Consider the following 14,733-nt stretch of genomic DNA (forward strand, 5'->3'; position numbering starts at 1 on the left):
AGTATATATGGGGGCAAGAACAGACTCCAGGCGTGGGTTGCTGTGGTGGAGTTTCTGCGTGTCGTGCTGCTGGTTTGTTCTGTGTCTTGGACTGTGTTTATCGTGACTGTGTCTCTCTCTATCCCTGACTTCTGGACCGTTTGACTGACTACTCTTCTGCCTGCTCCTTTACCAATACATGCTTCCTCAACAAACAAGCCTATATCTGCTTCTTTGGCTCTGTTTGGGATCGCCTGCTTCTTGTGCTGTCTCCCTTCGCTCCTGTGCCACTCTGCTATCAGGAAAGCAAGGGCTATCCTCCCCTGCTGCCCTGACACTGGTGATATACTGATATCAGAGAAGAAGGTGGAAGGGGCCATCAGGTTCTGAGAAAACTAGATTCCATTTCCATTAAGACAAATTTCAGAGAAGTAGCTGTGTAAGGCTGTGGTAACAAAAACAGCAAGGAGAGTTGTGGCACCTTGTGAAACCTTATGCCACAATAATGGCCCAATCCAAACCTCGAGACATGCCAGCATATCTCCACATATGCTGCTGCAATGACAGCTCTGCAGCCATCTGCAGAGCTCCCATGGAGGAGAATGGGGTGTAACATGGAAGGGACCAGCTGATACATGCCTTATCCTAACCTCCCTTCAGACAATGGACATGCCCCTGATGCTGGAAAAACACTATGCTGACAACAGAGCTGGTGTAGGTAAGAATAACCCCATAGGGAACAATGGAGAAGTGAAAAACAGCAGCAACTTGCACCTCCTCATCCACCCACTTACGAAGGAACAGAGGATACAGAGGATATCTCCTACGGCAGAGGATACCTCATGCTGTGACTTCTTGAACTTCAAGGAGGGGGGTGCTCCTTAGTTATCATGAGCCCCCTGTCCCCTGCTGCCATGGTATATGGTGGGCAGGGACAAGAGGAGCAGCATACCAACAGCCACATCAGTGGGTGCAAACAATACAGCAATGAGGGGGTGTGTGGGTGTAGTTAGATGGGTGGACTGCCTCAGTAGGGCACCATTAGTCTCATGCCATGCAGTGCTCCTTCTGATAGGCCCATAAGCTACGTCCTCCTAGCCAGGTGTGCCTGTTTGCAGTGACACAAGTTGTTAAATGCTGGATGAGGAAAAACCAGAAGTGGAGCACTTTCACTTCTGGAGACTGGGGAGCCCTGCAGATGGTCGCACAGGGCTCCCCACACCCCTGGGGGGCTGCAGCAGGGACTGGTAAGTACATGCCAGTCCCTGCAGCCCCCTTAGTGACACGATCCTGGGGATTTCGTCGCTGCCTCCCCCTGCCCCTTAAGGGGGCAGAAGCCAGGCCCCTCAGTCTGGGGAGTCATGACACCCCAGTTTGAGAAGGCTTGATGTAGATTATCACACACATAGTATCCTGTTAAAAGTACAGATCTGTAACATTTCCCCAAATACAGTCACATACCGTGGTAGCATCAAGTCTAACATTAAAAATAAAAGTTCATTTTGCCTTGAATATAACAAGAGTATATCTTAAGCTTTGCAGATAATTTGGTTTCTAACTGAAATCTCTCCCCAATATCTGAAATGGCACCCCTGTGCCCTAGAGTGCTTCCTGACCCATGGCTACTGTTGGGACTGTATGTGGGCACTGTAACTATGGGCACCCCACTGTTGGTGGGGGTGCATGGTGGTAGTCTTGGTCATACCAGGGATGCCAGGGCCCCGCCCCATGGGTGGCTTGGCTGCATGCCGGGTAGCTCTGCCAGTACTGCAAGAGGCCTGCTGTCCAGGCATGTCATGCTCCCCCTGTGATTCACCCACAGCATGTGGGAGGCCCCGCCAATGTGGGATGGGCCAAGATGTGGGTGGGTATTGAGGGCCGGAGCAGTGGTACCAGGCCCCTGAGATGCAGTGTTCCCTCACAGGAGCCATGGCACAGGTGGATGCTGCAATCACAGCAGCTGCAGGAGAGGGAGAGCAGCCACCAGCGGGGCACTCAGCCCGCCGTCGCCGCCAACTGGCACCTGCAGTGCCGTCCCAGGCCAGCATATGCCCCCTGTTTCCAGGCCATGTCTCCCTGCACAGCCCTGGGTCCCAGACATGAACCCAGACACATCCCCTTGTACCTCTGAGTGGCCAGTGCATAGCTGTTTTGTAATTGTGCAGAGGGAATGGGGTGGACGGTGAGCAAATGACAGGATGTCTACTTAACCGGTGTCCTCTCTCTGTCCCACAGGTAGTGGCATGGGTGTCTGGCTGTATGCCAGCTTCCGGGGGCTGCGTCGGGACCCCCCACCATCCTGGGCCACCAGCAGGGCCTGCATGACAGGCTCCTGTATTTGGAGGGGGCCACCCACACTGGCATCACTAGGGAGGTGCGGGGGGTGCGGGCCGCACCGGGTGACACGCCGGGGGTGACGCGCCTGGGGGGGTGACGTGCTAACATTGCGGCTTCAGGAGCTACCCCATCATGCCATACACTGTTGGATGTGGAATGGCCAGCGGAGTGCAATGCAAAAAACAGAATTGAAATCGCTCCTTTCCTTCAAAAGCTATGGCCAAAAAATTGGAAAGAAAAACTGCATGGAGCCCTATGGAATGTGAAAGTGAGCCATATTGCGCGTTTACACGTGAGTAGGCATACTTGCCATTGTCCGTCGGAAAGGGCAGGTTGAGAGGACTCCAAGGACGACAGAATGGTCCTGATCCAATGAATGCAGTCCCCAAAAACACAAAAGGGAGAAGGAGGTCCCTCCTTCCCAGCTGCAGTATATTGAGCCCTATGGAAAGTGAAGCAGCTTCACGGTCACGTTTACTTGCGAGTAGGCAGACTTGGGTGATCAGACTTGGGCAAGTAGGCAGATCACCTGGTGATCAGGCCAGGCAAAGGGGAATGTGAGGACACCAGAATGGTCCTGATCTGATGGAGCTGGAATGCAACAAATGCTCCAGAAGGCAGCCTCCCCCCCCCCCTAAAAAGGACAAAAAAGAGGCTTGAACTGGTAAGGGGAAAGTTTTCTATTTTGCACTTGCAAAGCCAGGAGGTTCTTTATCTTGATGTGCCTGAAATAAAAGAACTATAAGCTGGGCACTGGGAGGGCTGAAGAGCTCACTGATTCTTGGGGGGGGAGGGGGTTATTGCTGGCAGACTACACAGTAAGCTCTATTGACCACTATGGGACTTACTTCTGAGTAGACATGCATAGAATTGGGCTCACAGGCTGCAATCCTACCCACACTTTCCTGAGAGTAAGCCCCATCAACCACAATAGAACTTACTTCAGAGTAGATTCACTTGGTGGAACGGGATTGTTTCCCCCTTATGTAATTGTTTCTTTTATTTTAATTTAATTATTTATAATTATTTATTTTAATTTGCTTGATGATGTCACTTCTGGCCATAACATCACTTCCAATGGGTCCTGGACAGATTGTCATTCTAAAAAGTGGGTCCCAATGCTAACAGTTTGAGAACTGCTGCAATAAGGTGTTACTAAATTGACACGGGGGAGGGGGGTGAGAGACTCTACAAGTTTCAAAATCACTAAAATCAGAGATTGGAGGAATAATCCCATCATGTTATATATCAATCAATGCGTAATTTCATGCAGAATGCAATGAAACAAACCACATTGAAATATTCATGTTATAACAAAAGGTACAGCCAAAAACCCAGTGGGGGTGGGACAATGGTACATCACCACATCCACCTGGGGCGTTGCCCTGCCCACTACATGGGGTGACGCACAGGCCTCCCGCACCAGGTGACTCGAATCCTAGTGACGCCACTGAGCCAATATCTACAGCAGGCCCAATTTTAGAGACACCTTTTGTTTTGAGCTAAGAATCCAGTGCTGGGTGAGAGTCAGCAAAGTGCAAATCTCTCTGCACTCGTCTAGAAACAGGGTCTCCCTGATGTCCAAGATCCCATACAAACCATGTCCCCCCCTCAGGCGCTTCCTTTCTGGGCTGAAGAGGCCCAAACACTGTAACCTTTCCTCAAGTGGACCACTGTGGGATACAGGAAGTGGACTAGATGGGCCTTTGGTCTGATCCAACGGGTCTGATGTTCATATTCTTCTCTCACAATACAGGAAGTCAGGCTCTCCCACCAGAATTAGAGTCTGGACAAACTAGATGTTTTTATTATTTTAAAAATGATATTCTGCTGTTCTTATGAATAATGCAAAGTGGCTAATGACAGAATTATGAAAACCAAAAAACAAAGTAACACAATATGTTCAAGACAACTACATAGCAGCACAGACAGATATGATCCTTGCAGCAGATGCCAAAAAGCCCATAGTAGCAGTCTTAGCTCCAGCTTTTGGGGGGTAAAAGCCCTGTGACCCTGCCCCTGCCCCCAAAATGATGTGCTCCTTCATGCTGTGGAAAACGTGTGTGCAGTGGCTCCCATTCCCTCCCCCTGGTACCTGGGGACTGGGCAGTAAGCAGGACTCCCTTTGCTGTGGTGATGGGTGGTGACTGAAAAGCAGGCTAGTGACCACCCGGGGCCCCCTACTCCTCACCATCTCCTGGCAAGTTTCCCTACTGGGCACTTGCCCTCTCCTGGGCTGGAGTTTGTAGTTAGAGGACATAGCTCAGGGGTAGGAAAGTCCTAGAAATGACTGCATGTGAAGTACAGATTTCAAAGGCATGTGGGGAAGTTAGCAACTCCACAAGTGCCAATACTTGTCCAAGTGACATTGTGGGGTCATTTCCCCCTGGGAAGAAGCACCCCCCTCCAGAGACTGCAGAAGATGGACCTAGAAGGGCAGCACAGAAGGCAGACAGAGGCTCCAGGGCACTCCCAGCTGCACATCCAGCATCTGACTCTGTGGCATCTAGATTCATCTCATCTCAGCCAGGGTGGCTGGGACAGTCGTGGAAAGTTGGGCTCCAAAGCTGTGAATAATAAATACTGTCTGTGAATACGTTGTCCAACACAGAGTCAGGGCGCAATCCTAACCAACTTTCAAGCATTGACATTGCTGTGCCAATGTAGCATGCACTGCATCCTGCAGTGGGAGGCAATCAAGGGGCGCCTCCTGAAGGTAAGGGCATGTTTGTTACCTTACCTTGGGCCTGCATTGCGGTTGGTCAGTGCTGGGATATGGGTTAGGATTGCGCTCTATGTCTGTTAGCTTGCCTCAGCTAATATAAAATACTGAATGTTGAAAAGAAGTTGCTTTCTAAAATGCTTTCAGCTTTTGAAAGGTACTTTGTTGTTGTTTTTAATATATAATGTTTTATTTATTTATTACAGATACAGGTAAGGAAAATTGGATAGACTTAGGGTTAGGACTACATAGGTTACACACAAGGTGGTGGCCATCGATTACATTAAACCAAACAAAATTATTCATCAATAAAAAGATTATCATATGGATTAATCCACTGGTTAATAGTTTAATTAAACAATCAATATTTTTTCTCTAACCGTATCTATCTCATCATAAAAAGGCTTCAAATTTTTACTTATACGCACTTCTTACCACTGATCTAATCTCTAAAATAAAATCTTTCTTATCTAATTCTTAATATCTAATATCACATCTAAAAGGAATACCTTCAATTACAATGGTATTACACACTTCAATGTCTCTTGTAACATGTTATATATCATTTTCCATATCATTTTCCATATCTATCCAATCATAAAAAGGCTTCAAATTTTTACTTATACACTCTTCTTGCCACTAAACTAACATCTAAAACAGGGGTGCTCAATAGGTGGATCGCGATCTACCGGTAGATCGCGAGGCAAAATGAGTAGATTGCGGAGTGCCGACCCCCCCTTCAGGTGCCTCTGGGAGGAAACACTGGGAGTAAGGCCCATTGTACTCAATGGGGCTTACTCCCAGGTAAGTGTGGCTAGGATTGCAGCCTCACAGCCTAATCCTAGGCATGTCTACTCAGGAGTAAGTCCTGTTATACTCAGTGGGGCTCAAGGTACACCAACATACATTGTACACATAAATGTTATATGTTATGATGGCACGAACATTGTAAAAAATACTCTGGTAGATCTCCGGGCCTTGCTGGGTTTCAAAGTAGCTCTTGAGCCAAAAAAGTGTGAGCACCCCTGATCTAAAATAAAATCTCTTATCTGATTCTTAGTTTCTAATATCACAACTAAAAAAAAAAATCTCCAATTACAATTCTTTTAAAAAATAACCCTTATTTATCTTAATACCACTTAATTTTCACAATATTTATATTTCAAATTTTCATTTACATCTATTTTGACTTAATATGATTTTAAAAAAAATTTCTACTTATTGTTCAGCCATTTTAACTTTCTGTCTTAGTGCTTGTTTTGTTCTCTGTCTTATCAGTGCTCCTTTTTACTCCTCCCACTGCTTCTTCCACTTCTTTTTCTTTTTCTTCCTGAATCTCTCAAATTTCTTGGCCCCTCTCTGTTTTTCTTTCTTCTTCTTCATTCTGTTGTTCATTCTGTTTTTAATCCATATATTCTTCCTCTTCTTGAGGCAGCTTACTCCCTGAACGTTTCCTCTTTTTTCTTCCTTAAGATTCTTAATTGTTAAGAAAACAAGCAGGACTAGAGAGAGGCTGCATGATCATCAAAAGAGGCTACCAATGGTGTAGCTAGTGGGGTGTGGGGGTGGACCACCCTCGGGGGTGTATGACGCCACTTGTGACCAAAATCTTCAAAATTGTGGTTGTTACGAATAATATCATTAAGTTATATACCATTCAATGTGTAATTTACAGCAGAATGCAATGAAATAATCCAGAGTGAAATAGCTCCATTTTATCCAAAGTTATGGCCCAAAAACCAGAAAAGAGCCAATGAGATGTTATTATGAGACAGCATGGAACCAATAAGGTGTTAGTAAGGTGACGCCTCGGGGGGTGACACCCACTAGTGACCAAAATTGTCAAAATCATGGTTTTTAGGAATAATACCATCAAGTTATATATTATTCAACATGTATAATGCAGAATGAAATAAACTGCTTTGAAATATCTGAATTCTATGAAAAGCTATAGCCAAATAACCAGAAAAGGAAACAGTTGCCTTATGTCATAAAAAGTGGATTTCCTTAACTCAAAACCGACCAGTGAGCCTGAGTGTTCGGAGAGCTAATGAGGTGTTATTAAGACACAGTATGGAACCAATAAGATGTTATTATGAGTCAGCTCTCTTTTCCACACATCAGAGCTAATAAACTCATTCAGTTGTGTGAGAGTCATCAAGTAGGCCACTTTTTTTTTTTTTGTTACTGATTGGTTGGGTGACCTGTACGGTTCTATAGATAAAGTTAATGGGGGTGACACCATGAGTTACCAAACCAGGTGACACCAACCCTAGCGATGCCACTGGTGGGAAGGTTGGGTGTTGCCAGTCACTGGCTTAGATGACTTTTAAAGTGGATTCCAAACATTCATAGTGGACTACAGTCTATCAGTGGTTATTGACCATGATGGCTACATTGAACCTCCAGATGTAGAGGAAGTATGTCACTGAGTACTATGTGCCAGGGGAGCAATAGCAGGGGAGGGCACTGATGCTCATCCATTGCTTGTGGGGAAATATTCACTGCATTTATTTTCTGGCCATTATTATTATTATTCATTTCTTCATTCTTCTTATTCATATTATTAATTCAATGTCATAACTATTACTGTCTCTCAGGCACACTTACCTCACAGGATTGTTGTGAGAACAAGAGGAGGGGAGGAACTATGCATACTACCCTGAGCTCCTTAGAGCAGTGGTTCTCAAACTGTGGGTCTGAGACTCACCAGTGGATCATGACCAAATTTTGGATGGTTCATGAAACTTGATAGGTTAGGCCAACGGTTCTCAAACTTGCAGGGAGTTTGAGGACTGCTGCCTTAGAGGAAGGGTGGTATAAAAATGTGAAAAATATAAATTGATTGACTGATTAAACAAGTTTGCTGTATGGGGGATGTCCAAAATTTATGGGCCCTGGGTGTCAAATGACTTAGCTACGCCACAGGGTGAAATGCCCACAAACTTCTCTTCCTCAGGCTCCTTTGCTTGCTCCACTGGTACTGCTGGAACTTGGCTGCTGCTGAACCTCTGCTAAGAAAGAGAGAAGTCACAGGAATGAGCAGTGGAATTGTCGGAATTAAAATGTTCAATCAACATAAAGTGTTCAATCAACAAATCCACAGAAGAGCTGGGGCCAAGGGGGATTCCTAGCACTTCACATTTGCTGCTGGAACACATGTTCCAGCAACACAAGGCACTTTCCAGTGGCATGAAAGTCAGGCTGCTGTTGTGTGCTGCCTGGCCACTGCTGCCACAAGCAGGTTAGTGGCACAGTGCATGCAGCAGCAGCAGCTCCAGAGGTCTCCACTTGTGCCAGTTAGCTGCAGAGGCATGTTGTGCATAGGGAGGGGGAGGGGAGGGGGAGTTTGGGAGCAGGGGGGGTGATGGAGAGGGTGGATCCCAGTGACGGCTTGCTGCATCAGACTCCTACCCCCTCTTTCCCAGGCTGCCCCACCATTTCCCCCTCCTCAGACATACAAAATGGCTGGCATATGTCTGAGGAGACTCAGGACAAATGGGCAGCCTACCAGGCTCCTGCAGGCTGTCTTATTGCTCCCCCCCACCACCACCACCACAGCATGAAGCACAGACTCTATAGGCACAGCTGTGTGCTCTAATGGGGAAGGGGATAGGATTGGGCAGTAAGGCACGGGCCACCCTGCCCTGGTCCTCCTGAGGCAGAAGCAAGCACAGTCACCATTCCAGCTGAAATGGGATAAAAGCACTTTGGGCCACAGCAGCTCCCCTCCCCCTCCTTGAATTCCTTCCCTGAACAGAGTCCCACCCCCCCCCCAGTGTGCAAAACACACATTGCAGACATTCATCCACCACAAGCCAGACACAAGCACAAGCACAATATCAATCAGAAATATTGATATTTCTCACTGCATTTGCACTGACCCTGTTGAAAAGGTATTTTTGATCTACACTAGTTTTGATTTCTGCTCATTTATGTGATGTCGTTTTGTCTGTCGTGATGTCTGCTCACAGATGTTGTCATCCATGGGGGTTCTCTTCCCGTTCATAAGGAAAACCGCAGAAGTTCAAATCCATGGTTTTCGGGGCCACCTGGAGCCTTCAAATGTGACTGGAACTAGGTTCTGGTTGTGTCTGAAGCCCTTCTGAGGCCTGCAGAGGCCTCAGAATACTGCCTGGAAGAGTTTAACAAAAACTGGAAGTTCACTTTAAACCCCTCTGGGCAGTGTTCTGAGCCCTGGAGAGTCAACACATGGTCATGCACTGCCTCTCTGGGCCTCAGAAAACCCTCCAGACCTGACTAGAGCACAGCCCCAGTTGAGTTTGAAGGGTCCCAGTGGGCCCTCCACTGGGGGGAGGGGGTGGAACACAACACCCACAGTTGATCAAATCTGCAGATGCCAAACCCATGAATGATGAGGGTCGTCTGTACAGGAAATCACTATTCTGATTAGAAGCTCTCCTTCTCTCCCAGGCTATGCTTTAAGAAGGAATGTTCCTGCTCTCTGCGTCAGTGCTAGCTTGCAACCAGCTAAAGATCCCTCTGTCAACAGGAGCTATTTTGCTTTTTTTTCCTTTTCAGGAGGGTCAGAACCTGCCATTCTGGCATTTAACGTTTATTAAATAATTCCCTTGGTAATGAAAGAGAAAACTGCAGTCATTGTTATAAAGCCAGAAAGAGCAACACAAGAAACCTCCAAAAGAAGTCTATCCAGGCAGGAGAGAGCCACCCACAAGCACCTAAGTGCTTTTGACCCTCTTTGTTGGGTCTTTCTGAGCACACAGGGAGGCTCTGCTCACATGCAGTTGCTCTCCTAACATCATTGACCATCTCCTGAATACACTTGCCTGTGCAGTAGATCTAGAGGAGGGGCAGCTCTTTATCCCACCCCCTGCTCAGCTCACAGGGCCTTCTCCACAGTGGCCCTCCCTCCCACACTGAGGCTTGTCTGCCCTCTCGCATGACTGGACATGCCTTCGCCACCCCATTTCAGCAGACACTTGGTTTAAGACACATGGTCTCCAAATCCCTTTGCAACTTAGCATACAGGTTCTCGGGGGCAGTGGTGTTTCTAATAGGCTTTGAAGCAGTGGCATACCTGGAGGGGGGCAGGCGGGCAAATGCTTTGGTCGCTGACCCTCTGGGGGCACCTCCTCAAGCCTCACCCCCCCACCGCCGATATGACTTTTTCTTTAAAGGGAGAGAATTCGGCAGCTCTGCTGGCTTCTGTCCCTTGAAGAAAAGCCTTCTCCCGACAGAGATGGGGCACCCAGGATCACTGCTAGAGAGGCAACCAGCTGCTACCTCTCCGGCAGTGATACAGTGCCAGCAGTATCCGGAGGTTGTACTCCCGTCACGCTGATGCTCTAGGGCGCCACTTTCCTCTCCTCCTATAAAGGAGGAGGGGCAAATGGGCCATACCAGTCCGGTGTTCGATTGCTGCTGGAGAAGCAACTTCACGCTGCCTCTCCAGGAGCAATCCTGGGCACCCCTCCTCCGCATCTGAGGTGGAAGGGAAGCGGTGCGCGCCTCCTCCGGAGGAAGCACATGCCGCTTCCTGGGCCCCAACAGCGCCTTCCATGCCGCTTGTACATGGTGCGGAAATCTCCACCCAAGCGGTCTGGGGCTGCTGGAAGCAGTGCCCAAGACAGGCGAGCTTCCAGCAACCCCAAACCGCTCCAAAGGAGACCTCCGCACTGCTCGAAGTCTCCATTGGGGCCTTGGCTTCCTCATTTGTTCCCCGTTTTTCCCAAAGGGGGAATGGAGGAGGTAGCTGCATGGAAGTAATTGCAGTAACAATGACGTCACCGCAATTACTTCCAGGTCAGGGGCGGGGGGCGGAAAAGGGAGTGTGGGGGGATGGAAAACAGGGGGTGGCCCCGGGACCCTCAGGAACTCCACTGCTTTGAAGTTTCTTGCTATAATTTTACACAATTTAGAATTGTAACCAGCAGAGATCAAGTACACTGGGGAAAAACAGCCTATAAATACTGTTATACATGGGGACATGCAGTGTGGGGGTGGTAGGTTAGGCACAAGTACCCCACTGGAGTCTTTCAAAAAGTGCCACCACCACCATGGCTGTAAACATGCAAGCACTCACAACCCGCACTCACAACCCAGCCACTGATCAGAGCACGAGGGTTGTGAGTGCTTGCACACCTTGCATGGCGGTAGTGGCACTTTTTGAAGGACGCTGGTAGGGCAGTTCTGCCTCACCTGTCACACACATCCCTGGTTATACCAGGTTATACCCTGGTTTTACTTATTCAGTAAAACAGAATTCTGATTTGGGGGCATGTCATAAAATGCCTATATTTCATTTGTATTTCTGGGTATATTCTATCTATTTTCTTGTGCTGGGAGCAGGCTTGGGCTCAATAACTCAGACTGTGTCCTTCAGAGCTGAGTCTGCAATTTGCACCTGCTTGAGTGGAGAAGGAAGGCAATTGAGACAGCAGCTAGGAGTGGCCAACCTGGCTGATCAAGTTTCAAATGCCTATATTTGAAGGTTGAGTGACCAAGCAACTGGTGCTTCTCCAAGCAAATAGCAGGAAGACACCATTCCAATGGAAGTATCCAGCCCACGGGCAAGCCAGCTCTCCAGGCTCAGAGCTGGTGGTTCCATCATCCAGGTACACGTAGTTGGGCACTGTGCCCGTCGTGCTGCCAGGATTTGTGTTATTTTAGGATTGTCTAAACCAGCCATTTTCAACCACTGTGCCGTGTCACACTGGTGCCGCAAGTGGTCCACAGGTGTGCCAGAGGAATTTGGGGGAAGGTCATTTATTAATAGGCCCAATGGGAGATGTGAGCCCCCACTGGCAGCATGGTGTGCCTTGTTAATTCTGAAAAACCTGGTGGTGTGCCTTAACCATTTCAGTGCCTTGTCAGTGTGCCGTGAGATGAAAAAGGTTAAAAATCACTGGTCTAAACCATCCAGCCATTTCACAGGCCTCATTTGTTCCAAGCTCAGTCCCACTTTGGGGGCAGCACCACATGCATGAGAAAAAAGGACTAACCTTTTTCCCCAGAGTCTCTCTCTTTTTCCCCCCTTTCCTTTTAAGAGTAAATTGCTTAAATTACTCTGAGTCTGACTCTTCTGGAAAATTCATTGGATGGTCACATATCTGCACTCTGCAAGCATTACAGTAGGAGTGATTTTGATAGAGACGCCTGAGGTTCTGTGATGATCTAGGAGGGGGAGTCCTGCCCCGGGAGCTCCTCTGGCCGGCCTGATGTTATGGGCTGTTGGAGGCAGATTAAGCCACCAAGGCTTTTCCCTTGTAAACTGACTGTCTAAAAAGGGAAGAGAGAGGAGCGAGAAGAGGGTGAGTGTGCTAAACGCTAGGTGCTACTGGCCTGGTAACTGGTAACCCATCTATGGACCCTGATGGGGCACATGTGGTGTCTCAACAAGAGGGCCTCACTTTTTTTCTGGATCCTTCTGTCTTGGCACTCCTCCATCTAAGCTTCCTGTGGTTCCCCTGCAGCTGCTGTCCCTTGAGGCTCCCTCGGAAGCTCCTTGAGAAGAGGCTTCTCCCACTCTCTCCACTCCACCTTCTCCATCTGAAGCAGCAGGTCTTCAACTTGGGCAGCCCTTTCCTCCCCCACTGCTTTGTTGTTAAACGCGCAGCAACGATTCTCACACTTCTGGACCAAATCCCGAAGGGCGCTGTTGTCTGACCCCTTGATGTAGTCTTCCAGGCTTCCCCCTTCTAAGTCTTCTTTGCCGGTGAATAAGACAACCATGTGCCTTGTGGCCCCCACACCAAAGATCGCCTGCACCCGCTGAAGGGCCACCTTGTCTTCCTGGGTGAAACGACCCACCTGAGTCACGAACACCAGAGCGTGGGGGACTGGGCTGGCCAGACAGAGGCGCTTTTGGATCTCATCAGCATTCTGGGGACCTTTGACCCTGGCATCAAAAACAGCCGGAGTGTCAACGACAAGCTCCCCTTCCACTCCTTTGCCCAGAACTTTGCAGCACAATTCTGGGTCTCTGGCTTTAACTGGAGTTTGGACACAAACGTCTCTTCACCCAGAATGGTGTTTCCTGTGGCACTTTTCCCACCTCCTGACTTTCCAACCAGGAGAATCCCCAGGTCTGACTCCAGAAAGGAGCTGCTGACATTCACAAGGTCTGTGGAGAAGAAATCAGACATAGGTCACCATTGTTGTCTCTGTATGTTTGTCCTCAGGAAGGGACAGTTCAGGAGCTGCTGCAAAACACCATTCCCTTTGCCTTTCGCAACCCCAGACAACATTTCCCACTGTACAACCCACAAGGGAATGGGGTCATGGTGAGTAGTCTATACCCCTCTCAGTCCCAGTTCCCCTCCCCCAATTCCACCCTCCTGCATCTCCCCAAGTGGTCCTGATACCCAAGCAGTTCTCACTAGGCTTCAGGGCTGTGTGGAGAGGGTTGGTTGTCACCCTTGGTTCGCCTCTGCTGCCTTGTGGCACCTTGCTTCCTTGGGAGCCGTTGGACCTCCTCTCTGGGTCCTCCCCAGTCAGAGACTCCCTTAGCCTCCACCCTGCCCTGCAGATGGCTTTTTGAACTTGCTCCACTCTTCCCTGCTCCACCCCTCTGGAATTGTCTCCACACCCTGGCCAGGTCCTTCCACTGGGACTCTTCAGAGGGGTGGGGCATATTCTCTTTCTTGTGGTGCAGCATAGGAGCCCCCCTCCCCTGCATCACTGGCTCCTGAGGGCTGGACAAAACCTACACCTGCTGCTTCTCTTGCCTGAGCTCTCCTGCAGAACCACAAGGGGTGAGTCCCGATCGGGACACCCAAAGACCTCAGAATAAAAAGAAGGGAATGAGTCTTTGTCACTACCACACTCTAAAACAGGGGTGCCCAAACACCGGCCCTGGGGCCACATGCGGCCCTTGAGGCCTCTCAATGCGGCCCGCAGGGAGCCACCAGTCTCCAACGAGCCTCTGGCCCTCGAGAGATTTGTTGCAGCCCACACTGGCCCAACACAACTGCTCTCAACATGACAGCAACTGTTTGACCTCTTTACGTGTGCTGTGGGATGAGGGCTTCCTCCACTGCTTGCTGTTTCATGTCTGTGATGCAGTAGTGGCAGTAAAGGAAAGGCAGCCTTGCTTTGTGCAAGGCCTTTTATAGGCCTTGAGCTATTGCAAGACCTTCATTCATTCATATAAGTTCATCTTTAATATATTCATTTGTGTAAACTTATGTAAATTTATTCAAATTTTAAATGTAAATTAATTATTTCTTTCCCTGGCCCCCGACGCAGGGTCAGAGAGATGATGTGGCCCTCCTGTCAAAAACTTTGGACACCCCTGCTCTAAGAGGTAGAATGGAAATTGACTCATGTTTCTTACACTCTTCAGGGGTATGTGAGTTGCAGTGATCAGCAGGGGAAGCATAGGACAGTTGCAGTTAAACAAAAAGAAAATGCAACAACTGGAGAGGACGTGAAATGGCATGGATTCCAGATGCAGGGAGGGAAGGGAGCTTTTGTGATGCTTCCTACTTTACAAGTGTACTTTGTGATTAATGGAGAAGCTGAGAAATTACTCGACTAGAGCAACGATGGAGGAAAACTCATTACAAATCCAACCAAACACGGGATAGAGCTCATATCCGAGCTTCCTCCTTGGTGGGGATAGAGGCCAAGGAAGCTTTTCCTTCTCTGCCACCATCACCTCCTCCTGAACAAGCCCTCCCACCATGTTGGATAATGGTCAGTTAATTTCCAGC

General features: G+C 48.5%; 1 protein-coding gene across 1 annotated transcript in view; it reads right to left on the reverse strand.

Annotated features, from left to right (window-relative positions):
- Positions 1 to 12,466: 12,466 nt before the first annotated feature.
- LOC136651288 (GTPase IMAP family member 8-like) overlaps positions 12,467 to 14,733 on the reverse strand; it is a 36,149-nt gene continuing 33,882 nt past the window's right edge. Inside the window, 2 exon segments of the mRNA XM_066627539.1 lie at positions 12,467 to 12,954; positions 12,957 to 13,142. Coding sequence (XP_066483636.1) covers positions 12,467 to 12,954; positions 12,957 to 13,142 — 674 coding nt within the window.

This window comes from Tiliqua scincoides, chromosome 5 (assembly GCF_035046505.1).
Source record: "Tiliqua scincoides isolate rTilSci1 chromosome 5, rTilSci1.hap2, whole genome shotgun sequence".
Classification (NCBI taxonomy): Eukaryota; Metazoa; Chordata; class Lepidosauria; order Squamata; family Scincidae; genus Tiliqua; species Tiliqua scincoides.